Genomic DNA, 25,269 nt, shown 5'->3' with positions numbered 1-25,269 from the left:
GCCAAACATTGTGCTGAGGCATTTATTCAAGAATCACAACTGCAGAAAGAATTTTAAGACTTAGAATTTTAATTTTCCCACACTGTAAAAATTCCTGAAGTTTCGTGTATTATTTGAACTGTACTTTACCTGAATACTGAACTTTGACAATTTCGTCGTGACTAAAATGTTCCTAAGATTACTGTGAGCTCCTCACACGCAGAGTTATCCTTGCATGGCTTACTGGAGGTTCACCTTAGACCCTAATACTAAGGATCAAATCACTTAAATGACCCATTTACAAATTTGCTATTTCTAAAATTATTAAATGGACTTTCAAGTTGTTCTAGCTATTCATGTTTCCCTAAGTTAGCTTCATGACCAATCTCTGTATCATTACTTGTTAAATTCAGTCATTCTTAGGTCTTCTCTTACTTCTGGCTAAATAAATGATGTGGTATAGGAAAGGCATGCAGTAAGTAAACTGTTTCTTAAAATCCAAGATTTGAATTTAAATAAAGCATCTATCCATGTTACCCATTAAAGTATGTAAGACATTCACTAAGACTCCAAAATAGTGGCCTTTACCTTCCCTGTATCCCTTCCCACTAAAAACTGTGATCAGCAAGTAATATAAAGGCAATAAAAACGTCTTAAGTTCCATATTGAGATGCTTCGTGTATTATCTTTAACTTTAGCTTGCCATAAGTTCTTTTTCATGTGAATGAGATACAAAGTAAATGATAAATTTATAAATAGAAAATGATGCCAATCTGCAATATGGAAGATAAGCTAGGAGCCATACGATCAAACCTAGGTCCAGCTCCTGGCTCTGCCATTTCCTAGTAGCAACCTTGGGCAACGCTGGTATAATTAACAGTTCTCATCTCATAGAGCCCATGTGACGACTAAATGAAATACACATAAAAAGCACTCAGAAACAGTGTCTGGCACATGATAATAAGTACGTATGTTGTCACTGTTTAACATTTCTATTGTTTCTGCTTTTGGGAATAGAAACGATTTATGTTATTTTGCTAACCTGAAATGTTTTAACATTCTTATCAAGAGTACAAAACACTTATTGACTATATGCACCATATAGAATACACAATCTACAGTTTTGATAGGTGACAGCTTTCCTCCCCAGACTGAAACAAACTAATAGTATTCATCAGATACCATGTGAAAAACAAGGCTATAAAAATTGAGTCTTGGGCTTTCCTGGTGGCGCAGGGGTTGAGAGTCCGCCTGCCGATGCAGGGGACGCAGGTTCGTGCCCCGGTCCGGGAGGATCCCACATGCCGCGGAGCAGCTGGGCCCGTGAGCCATGGCCGCTGAGCCTGCGCTTCCAGAGCCCGTGCTCCACAACGGGAGAGGCCACAACAGTGAGAGGCCCGCGTACCGCAAAAAAAAAAAAAAAAAAAAAAAAAAATTGAGTCTTAAGTTACAGTAAGCAGGTAGATATAACCCTCTAATACTTATTCAAAATGAGTATTTAAAACTGTAAACAAAAAACCCCCAGCATTATCTGGATTTAACACACTACAGTTATTTTCCAAAATTAGGAACTAAATATTTAGAAGGCTGAGATCATGCCAACTCGTCTCCTAGGGATGGAGGCATAATTGTAAGATCACTTGGTTGCCACCTAAGCCTTTCTTGCTACCCAACATACACACTGAGGGATGGAACGTCAACAGTGCTTCACTATGACAAGTTCTTTGTCAAGAAAGTGTACCAGCACCTTGGAGTTTGGGGGTGGTACATGTCTATATTTACAGTGCTACACACATGATTCTAACATATCCTTTAGCAAGACATGCACCCCTTCCCCATCCCCTTTTAGAACTCATTGACATAAAGAACCTTACAGTCACAACCACAGTTTATTTTGTGAGGCTGTGTGTTCCCTAATTGCAATGAATTTTCAATCTTTAAATAATATAACTATATAACAATTCAAAATAAACACTGTCCTGGATTCAAAAATGATAGCAGAGAATTACAATTTAACAAGTGAACAAAGAGTACATCATTTTTGCAGTTGGAAAACTATGCATCCATCCTCTTTAAAATTCTTAAAGTAAATCACCAAAATCTATTCACATCAACAGGATTAAATGAATGGTTAGGATGCATTATTCTTTGAGATTAAGACATTAAAAAATGAAGAAAAACGGCATGAATGATCTCTTGTTGAAAAGAAAGCAAGGTCAAAATGTATCACTATGAGCTTAATGAGCTAAAATGAAATGCGCTACATGCGCTAAAACATATAAAACATGTTAGGTGATCCAATTTTGTTTTTCAATGCAGCATCATTTTGCGACCACTTACTCAACTGCAACTGACTGAAATACAATTGAATGCGAATGGTTGCCTTCGCCCACCATACAACTGCAATTCAGAAATGTTTTAATATATTTACAAGCATTTAGAAGCATAAATATCAAACCTGTTCTCCAAAACAAGTATGTCTCTGAATTCTAGATGTGATTTGTACATCCACCCTTGAGACAATGACATAAATTTAACTTGACTGATTTTTAATAGTTCAAACCAGCACTTAAATTTTTGTTTTAATGTCTCATTTAGATTTCAAATGGAAGTTTTTACATCTTTCATATTTATTAACTTGACAATCTGAGTGTTCTATTTCCCGAAGTGTTATATGTATACCAATTAAATATAACACTTTGGGAAACAGAACGCTCAGATTGTCAAGTTAATAAAAAAATTATGAAACGTGAAATAACCAGTATTTTCCTGTAGGTAAACACCCTATCATTAAAGAAATTCCAATTGTGTAAAATCAGAAAGGGAAACCCTTCAGCTTTCCTTGTTACACCTGACCTACTATCACTCAAGTATGGTGAAAGTATCCTGAGAATAATGTTCATTATACTTTTCATTTGTATCTTAATTGCATCACATAAAAGTGGAAAACAGAGATTAAGAGCATAAGGCTTATAATTCTACAGAACAGATGGAGACAAAATTAAATGTAGGAAGAGCATATTTGCAAGTCTTAAAGGAAAATTATAACCCAAGACGCATGGGGAAAAATATTTATGTGGAGTTTTTAATCCATATTAGAATTCAGTTGTAACTTGACCATAAATTTAAACAGATACCATCTTCTGAGACACATACATTCTAATAAATGTATCAACAGTATCATAGTCAGTTGGTTACTTGAACTTATTAGTAACATGTCATTTTTCTATCAACAGAAATCTATAGTGGTTTGCCCCAATTACATATCTGAAACATTGTCTTATGAAAACAAAATGAAACAAAATTAAATAAAACTGAAGATAAAAATACTCTGAAGTTAAAATAAAGCAAACTATAATCCTTGGCAGATCAATCAGGTAAAAAATATTGGTGAAAGTTGGAAGCACAGGATAACTGACATGAATCTTCAGCACAAAGCCTATCTTTTGAAAACATGAAACGATGACTCTTCGGAGGACAACAGCTAAGCATGATCCAAGAATCATCAGGTTTGAAAAATATTGCTTAATCACTTTCCAAAACGCAGCTACAAGAACTAAAGATCTTATTAAAAAATATTAAGGTAATCACAGTTATTGCATCTTTAGAATGCATTTTGAAACAGAAAATTAACAGTGCATCCCAGCTTCACCAAAATATATATTTAAGAGAGGGTGAACCTAAGATATTTAGAAACAAAGCGTAGACTGTATGTGCTTTTCAGAGGGGCTGAATTAAATACAACCAGCTGCCAACTTTGTGCTCTGACACACCTGAATTAGTGAGTATGTGTATACTAATTTATTTTTGTCTACAATAAATGAAATAAAAACACTGCCCTATACAATCCACTATTAGCAGTGAGTACAACAGCAAAAAATTATTGTACAATTTATACATACTAAAATATTTTCTTTCTCTAGAGATAATGCAGAACAAAACCTAATCATTGTAAGAATTTGCGACATCTCAAATTACAGTAGGGAAAAATCAAACCAGGGTGTATACTGAGCCCAAAACAAAGGTTCCTGGTCATTAGGCTATTAGATTAGTAAGTGCAAGTGGTAGAATAAAGCATGCTCAAATTTTATGCTTGGGTCTCTGTATATTTATCAAACCTTTGAATTAAACAAGACGAGCTAAAGAAATGCCTTAAGCAGAGAGAGATAATTGGGAATGGTGTCATTTCTTTTACCATTTTTGTTACCCAACTTATACAATGCGCAAAGTGCTAAGCAACACTACAAAAACACATTTACATGAACACTGAAGACCTGGGGAAATGAAATCCAACAATTTTATTTTAATGAGCTGTATTTTCTAAATTTTGTTTTATTTTTTCCTGTTTTCATACAGTATTGAAAACAAAACGCAGCACATTCACATTTTCCCGAGGAACTGTAAAGATGATCTCTACAGGGATAAACGTTGTAAAGCCTGAAGCTCAATCAACTGATGTTGAAAACTCTCAAAGGGAGTAAAGGCTTGATCTGAATGGTCTAAAACATGTACTGTAATTTAATAGAAGAGATGGTCGTCTTAATATTTAATGATTTAAAAGAACTTCCCAGTCCATGCGAAGAGTACAGTCCAATAATAAATCAAGTTTCTGAATGCATTTTATGCTACATATGTGTATACTTTGCGATCCTCAGGTGTTCGTGCCAAATATTCTCTCTCAATGAGTCCTTCGATACGTTTTTTAATAACAACTGGACTTGGTAAGAATCGAGCCTTCAACTGCTGAGTTACCTAAAAGAGAAGGTTAAAAAAAAACAACACTAATTCCTGCCAGAAAATTAAAAAACAAAAAACATTTCTATATAAACACACAAAAATTCTTATCTTTGAGTAGAACTGATATGTCATTTTAAGACTCAGCTCAAACTTTACTAATTTGATTAATTAAAAAGGATTCTATTTGAAAATGCAATGTATGGCTAGAACATACCTCCTCACATCAGAATGTGAATGATAAAGTGGATTAGTAGATGAATTAGTTGAAATATACTAGTATGAATTTATACCACCGTATAGTTTAACCCATTTTGAAGCTATAATCTAATGACTTCTGGGTTACTCTCCCAATTCACAGAATTTGGGTAGCATAATGTGTTTAAAAGCACAAACTCGGGACTCAGACTTGCCTGGATTCAAATCCCAGCTCTCCGACTTACTAGCTCTGGGCCCTTGGGAAAGTTACTTAACCTCATGAAGTTGTTGTGTATATTAAATGAGTTAACAGATGTGATGCTTTAGAATAATGCCCAGTCCATAGTTAAGTGCTACTGTTGGTATTCTTTTCTCCAACAGCTGTCAGGATTCTAGGTATTGTGACATCGGTAATAATAATAAAACAGTAACTACAGCAGTAGCTGAAATCTGACTATGCACTATGTATCAGTCAGTTTTGTTTATATTTATTTATTTAATGCTCTTAACCCTGCAAAGTAGGTTGTCTCGTTTTACAAATGAGGAAAATAAGCCAGAAAGGAAAAATGATATGAACAAGCAGTAGACAGGGCCAGAAGAGATGAGAATCTACATCCTCCTGCCCCTGAAGCCCAGGCTTTTCTCACTAATCCACTTAGTGATCTTGCAGATCACTCATCTAGCCATCAGACAGCTTTTCTTTTACTCGTGCTGGATCAGTTCATTTCGAAGGCTACAATGGATTATTAACGCTTCAAAATCGGAAATGTCAGCACTCCACTCACCAACTAAAATCTATCACTCTTCTAATATTATCACTCCAGTATCAACAAATTTGTTCTCAACCCACCTGAGACCCTGGATCAATCCTCTGGCCCTTTCTTCTAAGCTATCAATAACTTCTTCTGACCTCACCTCCTTCCTTCATAAAAGATCACCTGAGCTGCACCCCCAACAGTACCTTCAACTCCCTGACTCCTTTGGTTCTGTTCCATAAGCACCCATTCTACATTTACTACACCACCCAAAATCCACTACTCGGTTCTTTACTGAGTAAAGTTGTCGTTTTTACACCTTTTGTGTAGACCTGGGGTCCACAGGCAAATACAGCCTGCTGCCTGTTGTAATCCCTCCTGGAACACAGAACACTCACTTGTTATCTACGGGTGCTTTCATGCTGCAACTGGGCATTTAAAAAAAGGTTGCCAATCTCTGGTTTAGGCTGATAACACAAATTTACAGCATTCAAGGTCAGCAAGTTCTCAAGCACCATAACCTCACATCCTGTTTTACATAAGAAAAGAGGCCATTTCAGTTTGAAATTCCTCAAACTCCCACAACTTACATTTATCCATTTGTCCATGCTTGTTTCCATGCTTCATTCAAACCACCCCTGCACCCAGCCCTGGGTTCTCAGGAAAGGTATTTGGTAGCATCCCTGTTAACACATCTACCACCTACCTGTGTTCTCTATACAACCCTCTTGCCTTTCTTTTTCTAGACTTGAGTACATCAAGTATCCCCTCATCTCATTTTTCTTCCCTTTTGTTTTTAAGCATCTCTTCCTATCCTTAGAATATAAATATAACTCAATGTCTTCCCATCTAGAAAAACAGTACCCAAAAGCCCTCAACTCAACACTTAATCCTCTAGTATTGCTCTCTGTGCCCTTCCCACAAGCCAACACCTCAAAGGAGAAACCACTCACTTGGTGGTTTCACCTCCATTTACTTCTCAAGGCACTGCCATCAAATGTCTATTCTTACCAGTCCAATGAAAATGGGAAAACTAACCAGTCACCTAATTGCCAACATGTCTTCAAGGTTTGTTTTGGTTTTTTAATGATTTCTTAAATTACTGACTGACCACTCACCTACAATTCTCTTCCTCTGCCTTGTGATATGAAGTCAACTTATAAAAAGTGATATTAGCTGACCTGTGGAACACAGCAGCACACTGCCTCTCCCTTTTCAGTTAAAGAAACCAACCTCTATCTAGCCAAGCAAGCTAAGGACCTCAGAGTCATCCTCCACTCCTCCCTCTCATTTCCCATGATCAGTCAATAAATGCTGTCAATTTCACTTCCTATGTGACTTCATTCAGCTCTCTATCTTCAACCAATACTTTATTTAGCCCTAATCACCTCGTTCCTCACTATTTCAATGGCTTCACAATGGTCTTCCCCTCCTTAGTTTCCTAACTTTTAGTATGTATGTACTCAATAAATAAGCCATTAATTTTTAGAAATACAGGTAGTTTGTTTTACATCAAAGTACTAAATAGCAGTGAAAAGTTTTTTCTTTATTCTTCATGTGACAATATTCTATTATTATCTTCATTACAAACATATTAGTTCTTAAAGTGTGAACATATTTTGATGCCTTGCTATGTTTAACTATCAAGCAAGTACCATGCTTTTAATAATGTGTTATTTGACTACAGTTTTCTAATTTTAAGATTGTATTTTAAATTAGCTGAATACAGTACTTTCCTAAATTTAAATAGTTAAAGTAATTTTGTCTTTTCTACATTAATCCAGTCTGGAAGTGTCCTCACCTCTGCTACTAACACATTGTGCTGCATCTTCTTCCTAGATTTCATTATCCGCACTATAGCAGCTTCTATCTCATGTTTTCTGTCGTCATCTACTTTCTGCCTTGTTTCTTTCCTTTCTGGGTCAGATTCACCTTGTTTGGCAGCAACTAAAAGAGAAATAAAGACATTTACCATGTTATGATGTAAATTTCAAAGGTAAGGAAAAATGTTTATAAGCAAACTTAATATAATTTACTATTATCAAGAGAGAAATCAATGTCAACCTCTGAATATACACCACACACATACTTATTAATTAAACACTCAAAAAGTGCCTAATTCAACGTTTACTTTAATAAATATTTAAATAATTAACAAGTAGTGATATAAAAATTCTTCAATTCTAAATTATTCTTTTTAAATATTAGGAGTTTAATTTTACAGAGTTAATAAAACCAATTTTATTTTTATAAAATTCAATGATTCCTTTCCTAGAAGAACACTAGCTGGATATATTTAGCAGTAAAATTATCAGTAAATAATTTTCATTGCTTGTGACTTCCAGAGGTTAACTAGTATTTTACCACCATGACTCCAAGTTAAACCTCACCAAAAGCACCTCAAACAGGAGAAATGTGGGGACTTTAAGAGGAGGAAAGAACATGTATTGCCAAGATTTAGTTAACTAGATAAAAAATTTAAAGTACCACTAGAATGTCACTTAACCAAACTCCATAACAATTCTTTTGTACATCTCATCAATTATTCAACAATTTCTTGTCATGTATCTTAGTAATTATTAAATGTCATAATCTCAATATCACTAATGGAAACTAGTGATATTCCACTCTTTAGAAGTCTTATGTTATTCCCTATAGTCTTCAAGGCAACTGCTAAAGAATTAAGTATAAAAGTCCCTTTCTCTTATAACTTTGCTCTAATTGAAGCAGCAGAGAAAGGTTTTTTTTTGTTTATTTGGTCATCAATAGGAGATAGATGTGAAGTTTCTGGAAGGAGAAACTGTAAAATTACAAAGAACCATATGCAACATTGCTGACTTAGGTAGGCCTGGGCACAACCAGGAGAGAGCAGACTGTACAATTTAGAAGATCATTTTGGTATGCATATTCATTCAGCTGTTTCTAATTAGAATCCCTTGGTTAAGAATTCTGCTTTCAATGTCTTCCCCCAAGTTAATCAATACCTTAATAAAAAAGAGTAAAATTAGAATAAAATGCTCAACTAAAGAAGAAAAATGCTTTTCTTCAAAAATTCAATGTCATAAGGGGAAAAAAAAGAGACACTGGATTAGATTGAACAGAACTAAAATAGAACTAAAGAAACATTAAAATCAATGTAATGTGGAACCCTTGACTGAATCCTGGATCCAAAAAATAAGATATGAAAGGCATTTTTGAGACAACTGTGGAATGTAAATATGGGTGATATATAGATGTTTGGAATTATTAATTTTTGGGGGTGTGATATAATTCTGAGGTAGGTATATGCTCAAGTATTTAAGTGGGAAGTGTTATAATGTTTGCAAATTAAGTTAAAAGGCTGTAGGAAAGGAGGTGGAGTCAAGATGGCAGTGTGGAAAGATGCGGAGTTAGCGTCTCCCCACAACTACGGCACCTGCCGGCTGCTGGTGGGTGACTCTCATGCCCAAGGAGACGGGAGGAACTGCAAAGTGAACTGGTATGACACAGGGGGACTGAGGCGGGTGGAGAAGTGGAGGCCAGACAGGATCGGCACCCCTGAGGCTGGGTACACAGGCAGGAGGGACTCACCAGGAAGAGTGGGAAAGGAGCCTGCTGAGCTCCCAGGCCAGTCCCCTGCCCTGCAAAGTCCCCTCCAGGCCACGTAGGTCCTTGGGGGAACAGGAGGGAGGCCCAGGAGATCAGGAGGGGCCCTCCTAGACCAGAGGCGCAGGAGAGGAGAGGAGGGCATCTGCCCCACCACTCGAGCCCAGGAAGCCTGCTGAGCCCCTAGGTGAGGTCCCCTGCCCTCTAAGACCAGGGGTGGGGGGCATGCCTGGGCCCCTTCTGTTCCTTGAGCCTAAGCTCCACCCTCCACAGCCCCCAGGGCCTTTTCCAGCCCTGTGGGTCCTGTGCATAGGCCCCGCCCACCACCCAAACCTCTCCCTTGCTTAAGCAGCCCCCCCCACAGCCAAGGCCCCTCCCCCTTTTTTTCTTTTTCTTTCTACTATTGTGGTACTGATCTGATGTACCTTCTGGTTGTTGATTCATCTATATTTTTATATTCTTCCTAACATATGTTAATTTTCTAATCTAATTTTATTTTTTGTTACTGTTCTTTTTTTTTTGCTGCCCCAGGTGGCTTGCAGGATCTTGGTTCATGAGCCTGGGGTTGGGCGGAAGCTCCTGCGGTAGGAACTCCAAGTCCAAACCACTGGACTAACAGAGAACCTCAGACCCCAGGGAATATTCATCAGAGGGAGGACTCACAGAGGTCCTCAGCTCAGCACGAAGATCCAGCTCTACCCAATAAGCCTACAAACTCCAGTGCTGGAAGCTTCAAGACAAACAACCAGTAAGGTGGGAACACAATCCCACTCATTAAAAAAAAAAAAAAAAAGAGATAGCAAAAAACATGTCATGGATGAAGGAGTAAGGTAAAAACCTACAAGGCCAAACAAATTAAGAGGAAATAGGCAATCTACCTGAAAAAGAATTCAGAATAATGATAGCAAAGAAGATCCAGAATCTCAGAAATAGAATGGAGGTACAGATTGAGAACAAACAAGAAATGTTTAACAAAGATCTAGAAGAACTAAAGAACAAACAGAGATGAACAACATAATAACTGAAATGAAAATTACACTAGAAGGAAACAGTTAACAGAATAACTGAGGCAGAAGAACAAATCAGTGAGCTGGAAGTCAAAATGGTGGAAATAACTGCCGAGGAGCAGAATAAAGAAAAAAGAGTGAAAAGAATTGAAGACAATCTCAGAGACCACCGGGACAACACTAAACGCACCAACATTCAAATTAGAGGGGTCCCAGAAAAAGAAGAGAAAAAGAAAGGGTCTGAGAAAATATTTGAAGAGATTATAATTGAAAACTTCCCTAACATGGGAAAGGAAATAGTCACCCAAGTCCAGGAAGCACAGAGTCCCATACAGGATAAACCCTAGGAAAAACACACCAAGACACATATTAATCAAAGTAAAAAAAATTAAATTCAAAGAAAAAATATTAAAAGCAGCAAGGGAAAACAAGAAATAACATACAAAGGAATCCCCATAAGGTTATCAGCTGATTTTTCCGTGGAAACTCTGCAGGCCACAAGGGAGTGGCACTTAAAGTGATGAAAGAGAAAAACCTACAACCAAGATTACTCTACCCAGCAAGGATGTCATTAAGATTCGATGGATTAGTCAAAAGCTTTTCAGACAAGCAAAAGCTAAGAGAATTCAGCACCACCAAACCAGCTTTACAACAAACGCTCAAGAAACTTCTCTAAGGGGGAAACACAAGAGAAGAAAAAGACCCACAAAAACAAACCCAAAACAATTAAGAAAATGGTAATAGGAACATACATCTTGATTATTACCTTCAACGTGAATGGATTAAATGCTCCAACCAAAAGACACAGACTTGCTGAATGGATACAAAAAATGCTGTCTAGAAGAGACCCATTTCAGACCTAGGGACACATACAGACTGAAACTGAAGGAATGGAAAAAGATATTCCATGCAAATGGAAAGAAAGCTGAAGTTGCAATACTTGTATCAGATAAAATAGACTTTAAAATAAAGACTGTTATAAGAGATAAGGAGGGACACTACATAATGATCAAAGGATCAATCCAAGAAGAAGACACAACAATTATAAATGTTTAGGCACCAACACAGTAGCACCTAAATACATAAGGCAAATGCTAACAACCATGAAAGGAGAAATTGACAAAAACACAGTAATAGTAGGGGACTTTAACACCTCATTTATACCAATGGACAGATCATCCAAACAGAGAATAAATAAGGAAACACAACCTTTAAATGACACAAGAGACCAGATAGATCTAATCGATATTTATAGAACATTCTACCCCAAAGTGGCAGAATACACTTTCTTCTCAAGTGCACAAGGAACATTCTCCAGGATAGATCACATCTTGGGTCACAAATAAAGCCTTGAAAAATGTAAGAATATTGAAATTGTATCAAGCATCTTTTCTGACCACAATGCTATGAGACTGGAAATCAATTACAGGGAAAAAACTGTAAAAAACAAATACATGGAGGCTAAACAATGCACTACTAAATAACCAAGAGATCGCTGAAGAAATCAAAGAGATAAAAAAATACCTAAAACAAATGACAATGAAAACACGACGACCCCAAAACCTATGGGATTCAGCAAAAGCAGTTCTAAGAGGGAAGTTTATATCAATACAATCTCACCTCAAGAAACAAGAAAAATTTCAAGTAAACAATCTAACCCTACACTTAAAACAACTAGAGAAAGAAGAACAAAGAAAACCCAAAATCAGTAGAAGGAAAGAAATCATAAAGATCAAAGCAGAAATAAATGAAATACAAACAAAGAAAACAATAGCAAAGATCAATAAAAGTAAAAGCTGGTTCATTGAGAAGATAAACAAAACTGATAAACCTTTAGCCAAACTCATCAAGAAAAAAAGGGAGAGGACACAGATCAATAAAATTAGAAATGAAAAAGGAGAAATCACAACTGACACTGCAGAAATACAAAGAATTATAAGAGACTACTGCAAACAACTATATGCCAATAAAATGGACAACCATGAAGAAATGGACAAATTCTTGGAAAGGTACAATTTTCCAAGACTGAACCAGGAAGAATTAGAAAATATAAACAGATGTATCACAAATAATGAAATTGAAACCATAATTAAAAATCTTCCAACAAACAAAAGTCCAGGACCAGATGGCTTCACAGGCGAATTCTATCAAACATTTAGAGAAGAGCTAACACCCATCCTTCTCAAACTCTTCCAAAAAATTGCATAGGGAGAAACACTCCCAAATTTATTCTACGAAGCCACCATCATCCTGATACCAAAACCAGAAAAAGGTATCACAAAAAAGGAAAATTATAGACCAATATCACTGATGAACACAGATGGAAAAAAACCTCAACAAAATACTAGCAAACAGAATCCAACAGCACATTAAAAGGACCATACACCATGATTAAGTGGGAATTCTCCCAGGGATGCAAGGATTCTTCAATATATGCAATCAATCAATGTGATACACCACATTAGCAAATTAAGGAATAAGAACCATATGATCATCTCAATAGATGCAGAAAAAGCTTGTGACAAAATTCAACACCCATTTATGACAAAAACTCTCCAGAAAATGGGCATAGAGGGTACCTACCTCAACATAATCAAGGCCATATATGACAAACCCACAGCAAGCATCATATTCAATGATGAAAAACTGAAAGCATTTCCACTAAGATCAGGAACACGACAAGGATGTTCACTCTCGCCACTACTATTCAACACAGTTTTGGAAGTCCTAGCCACAGCAATCAGAGAAGAAAAAGAAATAGAAGGAATACAAATTGGAAAAGAAGAAGTAAAAGTGTCACTGTTGGCCGATGACATGATATTATTTATACGTAGAAAATCCTAAAGACGCCACCAGAAAACTACTAGAACTAATCAATGAATTTGGTAAGGTTGCAGGATACAAAATTAATTAATGCACAGAAATCTCTGGCATTCCTATACACCAACAATGAAAAATCAGAAAGAGAAATTAAGGAAACACTCCCGTTTACCACTGCAACAAAAAGAATAAAATACCTAGGAATAAACCTGCCTAAGGAGGCAAAAGACTTGTACTCAGAAAACTATAAAACACTTATGAAAGAAATCAAAGATGACATAAACAGATGGAGAAATATATCATGTTCTTGGGTTGGAAGAATCAATACTGTGAAAATGACTATACTACCCAAAGCAAGCTACAGATTCAATGCAATCCCTATCAAACTACCAATGGCATTCTTCACGGAATTAGAACAAAAAAGTTTACAATTCGTATGGAAACACAGAAGACCCCGAATAGCCAAAGCATCTTGAGAAAGAAAAACGGAGCTGGGAGGAATCAGGCTCCCCGACTTCAAACTACACCACAAAGCTACAGTAATCAAGACAGTACGGTAGTGGCACAAAAACAGAAATACAGATCAATGGTATGGGACAGAATGCCCAGAGATAAACCCACGCACATATGGTCAACTAATTTACGACAAAGGAGGCAAGAACATACAATGGAGAAAAGACAGCCTCTTCAATAAGTGGTGCTGGGAAAACTGGACAGCTCCATGTAAAAGTATTAAATTAGAACACTACCTAACACTATACACAAAAATAAACTCCAAATGGGTTAAAGATTTAAATGTAAGACCAGACACTATAAAACTCTTAGGGGAAAACATAGGAAAAACACTCTTTGACATAAACCACAGCAAGATCTTTTTTGACCTACCTTCTAGAGTAAGGGAAATAAAAGCAAAAATAAACAAATGGGACTTAATTAAACTTAAAAGCTTTTGTACAGCAACGGAAACCATAAACAAGACAAAAAGACAACCCTCAGAATGGGAGAAAATATTTGCAAATGAAAAAACAAAGGATTAATCTCCAAAATATACAAACAGCTCATGGAGCTCAATATCAAAAAAACAAACAATCCAGTTTAAAAATGGGTGGAAGACCTAAACAGACACTTCACAAAGGAAGACACACAGATGGCCAAGAGGCACATGAAAAGATGCTCAATATCACTAATTATTAGAGAAATGCAAATCAAAGCTACAATGAGGTATAACCTCACGTTGGTCAGAATGGCCATTATAAAAAAATCTAGAAACAGTAAATGCTGGAAAGGGTGTGGTGAAAAGGGAACTCTCCTGCACTGTTGGTGGGAATGTAAACTGATACAACCACTATGGAAAACAGTATGGAGGTTCCTTAAAAAACTAAAACTAGAATTACCATATGACCCAACAATCCCACTGGGCATATACCCTGGGAAAACCATAATTCAGAAAGAGACATGTACCACAATGTTCACTGCAGCACTATTTACAATAGCCAGGACATGGAACCAACCTATATGTCCAATGACAGATGAATGGATAAAAAAGATGTGGCACTTATATACAATGGAATATTACTCAGCCATAAAAAGAAAACGAGTTATTTGTAGTGAGGTGGATGGACCCAGAGTCTGTCACACAGAGTGAAGTAAATCAGAAAGAGAAAAACAAATATCATATATTAACACATATATGTGGAATCTATAAAAAAGAGGTAGACATAGAAAATGGACTTGAGGACATGGGGTGGGAGGGCGAAACTGGGGCGAAGTGAGAGTAGCATCGACACACATACACTACCGAATGTAAAATAGTTGGCTGATGGGAAGCAGCTGCATAGCACAGGGAGATGGGCTTAGTGCTTTGCAATGACCTAGAGACGTGGGATAGAGAGGATGGCAGGGAGGCTCAAAAGGGAGGGGATATGGGGACACGGCTAATTCACTTTCTTGTGCAACAGAAACTAACACAGTATTGTGAAGCAATTATACTCCAATAAAGAGCTATTTTAAAAAATGCTGTAGGAAATATATACATATATGAAGGGAGGAGAGGGAGAGCGCGAGGGTGGAAATAAGGGTGCTTGAGCAAATGTGGCAAAATTTTAACGATTATCTATTAGAGCGTTTTTCACTTTTCCTGCAGATGTGAAAATATATAAAATAAAATGGTGGAGGGAAATAAACAACTTTTTAACAATCCACTTGGTTCATCTAAATCTGGTCACCTAAATTAATATACTCCAAGATAAATGGGAAGATTGTGGTGATACACACTGAATTATGATGTTTTTAAAAATGTGAGGGCAGGGGCCTCCCTGGTGGCGCAGTGGTTGAGAGTCTGCCTGCCAATGCAGGGGATAAGGGTTCGTGCCCCGGTCTGGGAGGATCCCATATGCCGCGGAGCGGCTGGGCCCGTGAGCCATGGCCGCTGGGCCTGCGCATCCGGAGCCTGTGCTCCGCAACGGGAGAGGCCACAACAGTGAGAGGCCCGCATACCGCAAAAAGAAAAAAAAAAAAAAAAAAATGTGAGGGCAGGAGCTCACTCCCAGAGCCTAGCACAATACTCTCTGCATTTACGAAGAGCAGAACAAGGGTATGTGCTGTGTAGGTGGGTACCTAAGTATCTAGATGTATTAGGAGGAAAAGGACAGAGAAGGTGAGTGCTGGTGGTGGGGAAGGCTGTCAACTATAGAAATCACTGTAAAATACAACAAATCTAATTCTTTTCAAAGGTTGTGTTATTTGAGTAAATGCTTTTCAGTTTTTGCTTGAATGTCTATTACTGACCACGGTAAAAAGCAGCATAAGTAGGTAAGATCAGCCTCTCTGAATATTTGATTACAAGCCTGAGTACTTTCTCAAAAAGGCAAACATGTATTCTGACAACTTTAAAAAAACTATGTGGTCACAATACGCATCACTAGAGAGAAAATTTTAACTTCTACAAAATGTCAGTAAGAGCCAAGATAATCTAAGCACCATTTCAAAATAAAAAACATTTTTCTTTACAGAATTTTACAGCTGAAAAGAACTTTAAAAGGTCATCGAGTCAAATTCTTCATCATGTATAACTATTCCTATTTTAATCAGATCTAAAATACTATACACACACACTTAACACCAAAAATTAACAATCTATGAAGAAGACTATTTTTTTGATAATCACAATAATATCTGACAATATTTGCAGGGCATGATGGAATCCTGCATTACAAAGACACTTATTTATTTAGGATAAAGCAGGGTGAGGCTAGGTATTTCAGATATGTATCACCATATATCCTCCAAATCTGAGATTCAAGTAAGTCCTGATATCCAAAACCCATTTTTGCCCAAAACTATAAAGTCATATGTCTTGTACTGGGAGAAGAAGAAATTTTATTCCATGACCCTCCTTAGCACAGTTCTGTTTTATTTTTAATATACATCTGTGTCCCAAAGATATGGATCAATTTTGGTGATGAAGATAAGATACAATGATAAGGTTTGCAATGATGGGACAAAGTAGTCAAGATTGTAAAGAGAGACCACCCTGCTTTGAAAAGAATATCGAATTAGGGTCAAAAAGAAAAACAAAAGTGTATATAAAAAGTTCTTGAATCAATATATTCCGGCAATCAATTGTATATTTAACATTAAATAATTAAAAAAAAATAAAATAATTTAAAAAAGACTTTATCTTTTATTAATACATAATGAAAAACCATTTTCAAATCAGAAAATTGTAGTCATTTAAAAAGTTAATCTTACTGTACAGATATATTAGCTGTAATGGATAAACTACCACTGGGAAGCTTACCTAATACTAGTTTTGAAACCAGATAGCAAGCTACATTAGAGTTTTAAAAATCAGCAAAGGTGAAGTGCCTTTTTTACTCCTTAAATGCATAGAAAATATACACCTTACATTGCTAAATATACAATAAGTAGGACGTTTACCATCAACCTAAAAAAAAGCTGTACCAAAATCTGTTCACAACAGGGTCATCACTGGTTTTCAGTTAGACAGAGAATATGGGTTTTTAAATTTTGAAACTTAGAATTTATCAAATATAAATAGTTGCATTAAAGATTAAATTTTAAGTAGGTAACTCCCAATGTTGAGAAATTTGTAAATGTTTTAAAATAGACATCAATGACTATTAGTTAAACCAGTTAAAAACAATTATAAGTACTAATATGTTCATAAAATTATATTTCACTTGTTGAAAACCATATGGAAATAAATACTTGTTCACATTATGAATGACTTTTTAAAATGCTTACTGTACTTGGATTCAACTGCATTTTGACAGGAACACATATCAATAAAAGTGCTTTATTTCTTAAGCCTGTATGTCATGCAGCACCAGAAAAGCATTACTTTTTAAAAAATAGAAATCCAACAATTAAGAATTTTTTTAGAAAGAAGAAATACATATAATTTTTTTAGAGAGAGAAATATAATTCCAGATACCTGTTTGAATCTTGACTCTGTGTAGTTTGGATGTGAACTGATCATTAACTGTAAATATGTGACCATTTTCTATTTCCTTTGACTTGGGTTCCTTTGTGAGAACCCGCTGTGTTGGTTTACCACAGGCGAGGGACTGCAGGGCTCTAACAAGTTCTCTTTCAGGGATATCTGTCTCTTGTTGGATTTCCTGAAATTTCATCAGATTAACATAATTAGACTTTTTGAAAGATTAATTAGTAAGTGAAATTGACCAAGCAGTAATTAGAGGTAATTCCATTAAATAATTTACAACAAAGAACTTCCTATTATGACTCTAAAATCTCTTATTTGAACAAATTATAGAAAAAGGTAGTTCAAATTACAAAATACTGAAAAGACATATACTTTTTGTTTCAGAGTTATAAAGCACAGTCTAAGAATGTCATCCAGCAGAGATTATTAAGGGACCTGCTTTAATATTTAGGTAAAAAGCAAAGTGTTAATCAACATATGATTGCTAATTTTAGAAATACTCTACAATCTTCCTCTCAAGTTTATCCATATTACTCTTTTGCTTAGCAACTTCTTTCCTAGAAATAAGCAAAGTAAGCCTGACCTAAGGTCTTCTATCATAGTATCAAAATTTACAATCCAAGTTGACCATTTTTACTGCCTGTATAACCAAATTAAAAAAAATTAAATACTTGATAATTAATACTAAATATGAAAAGCAATATGAAATATGTTTTGAAGTGGTGGTAATTTTTTTTTGTTGTTGTTGTACGCGGGCCTCACTGTTGTGGCCTTTCCCGTTGCGGAGCACAGGCTCCGGACGCGCAGGCTCAGCGGCCATGGCTCACTGGCCCAGCCGCCCCACGGCATGTGGGATCTTCCCCGACCGGGGCATGAACCCATGTCCCCTGCATTGGCAGGCGGACTCTCAACCACTGCGCCACCAGAGAGGCCCAGGTGGTAATTTTTGCTACATTATTATGGCATGAATAAAATGTAATACTGGAAAAACAAGCAGTTCAGGAAAAGAGTGAATCTGTAACTTTTAAATTCATTATATTCTTTTTATGTCAATGGGACAGTAAGAGAATTGTACATGTATATGATTTAGTCCCTTCACATCTACATGTACTGTATGGTGCAGCAAATCTTCATATTAGGATACATCATTTTGATTCACTGTATAAAGCTGTTTTTTTCTCAAAAGGAGCTCAGGAAGAGTGGGCGTAAAGATGGTGTTATTCAGCGTATGTAACTGATCTGGAAAGAGTTGTTCTCCCTTTCACAAGTCTCTGAGGAACAGTTTAGGCTTTTCTAAAGGACTGTCAGGTCAGTGAGACTGAAAGAAATGTGACCTTTAGTGATGTTGATGCATATTCCCTTGCTTCAAATGATCTCAGTATGTCTACATACTTTAGACATATAAATGTTAATCCCAGCAAATTAAATAGGTGCTATTAATTAGAATGTTAACTGTATTTACTATGTACATGCTAAAAGTGATTTATTTACATGTTTTATTGTTTAACCATAGTCAAAGAACCGGAAATACCTTCTTAGGTGGTATTTTAACAACTACAGATCATTCCTAGAGGTAGCTACAGATCTTCTTCAAATCACAACGGGGTTATGTCCTAATAACCTCACAGCACTGAATAAGCTGAAAATGCATCTAATGCGTGTAACCTACTGAACATCCTAGCTGAGCCTAGCTCGCCTTAAACATGCTCAGAACACGTACCTTAGCCTATAGTTGGGCAAAATCATCTAACACAAAGCCTATTTTTTATAATAGTGTTGAATATCTCATGTAATTATTGAATATTGTACTAAAAGTAAAAAGCAGAATGGTTGTATGGGTACAGAATGGTGGTAAGTGTATCAGTTGTTTACTCTTGTGATCACCTAGCTGAGAGCTGCAGCTTGCTGATCCCAGCCTGGGAAAAGATCAAAATTCAAAGTACAGCCTCAACCGAATGCGTACTGCTTTGTGCCATCATAAAGTTGAAAAAACTTAAGTCAAACCACCATAAGTCAGGAACTGTCTGTACTGCAATTCAATGTTCATCCTTCTATGCCATTTTTAAAAATACATCTACATATATATATACACACACACACACATGAATACAAATACACATATACATGTATGTACATTAATATACTTACCTATACACTAGTATTAGTGTTAAATATAAACAGGATCACACCATATGAATTCTTCCATTAATTTCTTGATGATTTTGCATGTTTGCATAATGACGTTAAAGCTACAGGGAACTCCATAGTACTGCTCTCTCACAATATGGAGATTGAGATTGTATCCAATTTTGTGATGGAGCATGCATTTCTGCCTGAGTACAAGAGCTAGGTTTCTGAAGCATATTTCTAGAAATGTACTTGTTTCCTCAGAGTTATAAAGATTTTATATTTGACAGACAGTGACAAACTGCCTTTCAAGTTTCTTAACTATTTAACTTCACAGCAGTTATAAGTATTCATTCTCTCTACCTCAAACACAGAACTGTCTTTTTCTTTTGCCCATCTATTGGGCTAAAAATGGTATCTCATTATTTTAATTTGTACTTCTATAACCAATAGGAGAAAAAAACATCTTTTTATGTTTACAAGGTATCTGTAACTCTTCTGTGCTTTATTTATTTGTATTTCTTCCACGTTTTTCTATTCAACTGTTTTTGTATTGATTTACTGGTGCTCTTTACGTATTACAGTTTTCAATACTCTTACTTGCTGTAAATTTCTCCTAGACTCTTTATCTTCTAACTTATTTCATCATTTACATGTTTTATTACTTTTTACTTGGTTAAATCTGTCAGTCTTTTTCTTTGTGGTTTATGTAACAGGCTTGAAAAAAGGCCTTACTTATATCACGCTTATCAAAATATTCTGTTTTTTTCTATTACATTTATAGATTTGTGCTTACATCTATCTGGAATTTGATTTTGATTTTACATTTGATATGACATATGGAACTAAGTTCGCCATACTACTGTCCTTCCATTCCCACAAATGAAGTAGCAGTTATTTTAATTTAGTTTATTAGAAATGGTAAATATATCGCATTCCAAACACCTCTGTATATACTAATCTGTTTCTGGACTCCCTATTTTGTTCAAACGACCTATTTGTCTACACATGTTAAAAACAATTTTAACTTTGAGGTATGTCTGGGTATTAAGACATACTCCTTTCCCTCTTACTGGGCCTTCCCATCTCCCAAATCCCTGCCCCTCTTTGCCTATTCTTGTGTATTTTCTTGCCCAGGTGAATTCTGGGATCAGCCTGTCAAGTTTCACAGAAAAGAAATCTTCCGCAGATTTGGACTGACATTTCACTGAATTTATAGGTGACTTAAAAAAAAAAACAAAACTCCTTTATAACACATAGCTTTCCCTTTCAGGTACATTTACCCTTCCATATTCTTTTCTTTTATTGCCTTTTTCGTGTAAGTCTTCTACTTTTTGTGTTAGGATGATTCCTAGAAAGATTATGATTCCTATTAAAACATCCTTTTCCTCATGTCATTTTCAGATTAATTCTGATGTAGAGAAAAGCTGACTTATAGTTCAGTATGATTTATAGAAAAACTTTTCAACCAAACTCTCATTTCTCAGTTGATTATTATAGCTGACAATCATACTGTCTACAAACTTTGTCAACTCCTGATATTTATAAATTTCATTCCTTTTTCTTTTCTAGTGTGTTAATTAGGACCTGCAGAACAAGGCTGGATAGTAGCAGTAAAGGCAGGTATCCTAAATTGTTCCTAACCTTAATGGGAAGGTGTCTAACATTTTACTACTAATTACTGTTTGCTCAGGTCTCTTATTTAAAGCTTAGGTCTCTCATTAGATACGCCCATATGCCATTAGGCATTTCATTATATTCTTAGGTGGCTACGAGTCCCCCATCTGGAAATAAGAAGTGGGGACTGACTTTTCTCGCGTGCTTTTTGCACATTTGTGGAAATCATTGACTTTCTCCTTGAAATGATGTCTGGTAATATAGCAGGTGATCAGTTAATTTTATTATTACTTTAAAATCTCAGTAACTATCTGTTAACAAATTCCTTCTTTGTATTCCAGGAGTAAACCCTGTTTGGACAGAGTGGATTATTATTTCAATAGACTGCTGAATATAACTTGCTAATAATATTTTACTTAAGATTTGTGTATTTATTTTGAATAACCTATAGCTTTCCTTCCTTTTTTGTATTTTCCTTGTTCAGTTTTAGTAATAAGGTTATGCCAGCCTCAGATATTTCCCAAGAACAATTTGTGTATTTTGCTTTCTCAGTTCAAAGTTCCCTGTATAGCTTTGAATTTTAATTTGCTAATTGTGTTATTCAAATCTTCTATATCCCTCTTTTTTACAGTATAGTCAATCAGTACATTTGTGAAGGATTTCTGTAACTGTGGAATTATCTATTTCCCCTTGTACTTCCAACCATTTTCCTTCATATATTGTTATGTCACATTAATGTCATAAGTTCTCGATGAAATATCAATTACCACTGTTGTTTAATGGTTTTCTATTCAAATTCTGTCTGACATTAATTTTGTTACTGTCTACAATTAGCTTTTATATTTCAGACTCATTCTCAGAAATTTTTGAACAGTATAATAAAGAACATTCAGAAAAATATGTATTAATATCCATAGCTCTTTCAAAAATTAAATGCTATTACTAAAAATCCAAGGTACAGATTACCACTATATGTATTTCTGTATTTTAGCTGTTCTAAGTCACAATACGGACTTCATTCCAAAACCTATATAAAAAGAGGAAAAAGCCTGAGCAGCCTGACTACTATAGATTAAATGTGACACTACAATAAATGTCACCTTTTGTAGGCAGTTTCCAAGATGGCCCTCAATGATCCTGGTATGTTTTAACCTTGTGTGGTCCCCTCACTCCATCAGGGCTGACTTGAGTGACCCACAAAATAAGGAAGTGACGATACGTGACGTCCAAGGCTGGGTCATAAAGGCACTGCAGGTTCTGCCTGGGTCTCTTGGATCGCTTGCTCTAGGGAAAGTTAGCCACCAGGAGGCAAGGACAATCAAACAGCCATGTTTGGTAAAGCCTATGTGGAGAGAAACTAAGACCTCTTACCAACAGCCAAAACAAACTTGCCAGCCACGTGGAAGAAGGCACATACCAATAGCATTTTCCAGCCCTAGACAAACATTAGACAACTGAAGCCCCAGCTGACATCTTAATGTAACCTCACGAACGAGTCCAAGCCAGAACCACCCAGAAAGCCCCTCCTGAATCCCCAACCCACAAATACCATGAAAGATAATAAGCTGTTAGTGGTTGTTTTAAAACATGAATTTGAGACCTGTTGTGTAGCATTAAATAATGAATACACCATCTTACTGAACTTAGAAAGAAAGAATATTCAAAGATAAGAGATCAGCTTCCTTTAGTAATTACTATAGTTAAATACTTTTAACTGTCTCCTCTAATTTGTGGCGATTTCTGTAAAAGAGATGTCTAATAAAACTTATGCGGCAGACTGACTATAAGCACATAGTGTGAGTAAAGACAAAAAACTTCATGTGCCTTTTCACTATTCCCCGGTTTGAGATGCAAACAGTCAGAAGGTTCTGGAGCCATAGGAATGGCGTTTTACTTACTTACGCTCAGGCTTCTTGGTTTGTGACTTAGCTAAAATTTAAAATATTACAGGAATTTTCTACTTAATTTTACCTTCTACCTAAATCACTGCTCACTAGCCTCACTGACTGCAAGCTGACTGGGACGAGAAAAGGAAGCTTGAACCATTAAAATTACTAGCAGTTCCAATAATGGCTTAAGAAGATCAATTTATGTTTTTGTTTATCCCATTATTTTTGCCAGCTCTTTATAAAGTAGGACTCTGAAAACCAACTGCAGCATTTATCAAGTAGCTTATTTTGTTTCAAATATATTATCCATGAGAACAGCAGATTAAAACATCCAAGCTGTTAAAGATAATTCAATTCCACCTGTCTGAAAAGGCTTACAATGTTTGGGTAAGGTACTCAATACTTACTTAATCAATATTCTTTAGAACTCAATCACATTTAACTTGTGCTTGAAAATTCAAGTTATTCCCTAGGTAAAAACACACCTGGAGGGCCTCCCTGGTGGCGCAAGTGGTTGAGAGTCCGCCTGCCGATGCAGGGGATACGGGTTCGTGCCCCGGTCTGGGAGGATCCCATATGCCGCGGAGCGGCTGGGCCCGTGAGCCATGGCCGCTGAGCCTGCGCGTCCGGAGCCTGCGCGTCCGGAGCCTGTGCTCCGCAATGGGGGAGGCCACAACAGTGAGAGGCCCGCGTACCGCAAAAAAAAAAAAAAAAAAAAAAAAAAAACACGCCTGGAAATTTATAAGAGCAAAACCTCTTGCCTTAGCCACTAACCTAAAAATAAAACACTTACGTTTCAAAATCTTTCCTTGAGGTGTATCACATAAAAACAGTCATCCCTTAACTATATCATCGTCACAAAAAGGGAATATGGAGATGAGTATTAAAACAGGCCTAGAATTTAATCCTGCTCTTCATTTCAAACTTAAACTTCTTTCTTCCTATATTCATTCACCTATGTCTGAAAATTGATTTTCAGTTAAGTATAAATATGGCTATAATTCTACAGCTTTTTAAAATATTCTTTATCTTTAATTTAAACTTATTAAAAATCACACGATCTTCATTTCAACTCCAACCTACTCATCAAAGGTATGGGAAAAGACTAAATGAATTTAATTCAATCAAATCATGACTTAATGGGAGAAATAAGAAGTATATTATAATATATATATAGTTACTCTAAGAAAAAAAAAGAAAGTTGACACTATCAAAATAGTGTAAAATTAGCATAATGATAGACATAGAAATTAATGAAATAGATCAGAGTGTGCAGAAATAGACCCACATATATACGGTCAACTGAATTTTTTTTTTTTTAATAAAGGGCTCAAAGTAATTCAAAGGGGAAAGACTAGTGTTTTTGACAAATGATGCTGAAATGAACAACTGAATACCTATGTGTGGGGAGGAAATAATCCTTACCTCTAATCATACCAAAAAAATTAACTTGAAATTGATCATAGGACTAAACGTAAAAGCTAAAACTATAAATCACTTAGAAAATCTTTGCAAACTTGGGATAGCCAATAATTTCTTAGATAGGATATCAAAAGCATGAACCATAAACGTAAAGAAGTGGCCACTGGACTTCATCAATATTAAAAAGTTCTGCTCTTCAGAATATAACATTAAGAAAATGAAAAGGCAAGTGACAGACTGTGAGAAAATATTCACAGAACATAGATTTGACGACGGATTTGTATCCAGAATTTGTAAAGAACTTTTAAAAAACCTGATAAAGATATGAACAAAGAATTCACCAGGGGCTTCCCTGGTGGCACAGTGGTTGAGAGTCCGCCTGCCGATGCAGGGGACACGGGTTCGTTCTCCGGTCTGGGAAGATCCCACATGCCGCGGAGCGGTTGGGTCCGTGCGCCATGGCCGCTGAGCCTGCGCATCCGGAGCCTGTGCTCCGCAACGGGAGAGGCCACAGCAGTGAGAAGCCCGCGTACCGCAAAAAAAAAAAAAAAAAAAAAGAATTCACCAAACAAGACATAGAAGTGGCGTATGAACAAATAAAAAATGCTCAATGTCATTATTATTAGTCAAGGAAAGAAATTAAATCCACAATGTATAGGTACAATTAC

General features: G+C 36.1%; 1 protein-coding gene across 2 annotated transcripts in view; it reads right to left on the bottom strand.

Annotated features, from left to right (window-relative positions):
* Positions 1 to 4,262: 4,262 nt before the first annotated feature.
* Positions 4,263 to 25,269, bottom strand: part of CUL3 (cullin 3) — a 98,915-nt gene continuing 77,908 nt past the window's right edge. For both annotated transcript variants that reach the window (XM_060106585.1, XM_060106586.1), the window contains 3 exons: positions 17,535 to 17,721; positions 7,468 to 7,613; positions 4,263 to 4,731 (listed from right to left, as the gene is read on the bottom strand). In XM_060106585.1, coding sequence (XP_059962568.1) covers positions 4,600 to 4,731; positions 7,468 to 7,613; positions 17,535 to 17,721 — 465 coding nt within the window. In that variant the 3' untranslated portion in view covers positions 4,263 to 4,599. The remainder of the gene's footprint in view (positions 4,732 to 7,467; positions 7,614 to 17,534; positions 17,722 to 25,269) is intronic.

Source organism: Mesoplodon densirostris, chromosome 8, assembly GCF_025265405.1.
Source record: "Mesoplodon densirostris isolate mMesDen1 chromosome 8, mMesDen1 primary haplotype, whole genome shotgun sequence".
Taxonomy (NCBI): Eukaryota; Metazoa; Chordata; class Mammalia; order Artiodactyla; family Ziphiidae; genus Mesoplodon; species Mesoplodon densirostris.
This window is presented reverse-complemented; position numbering and strand designations above follow the sequence as displayed.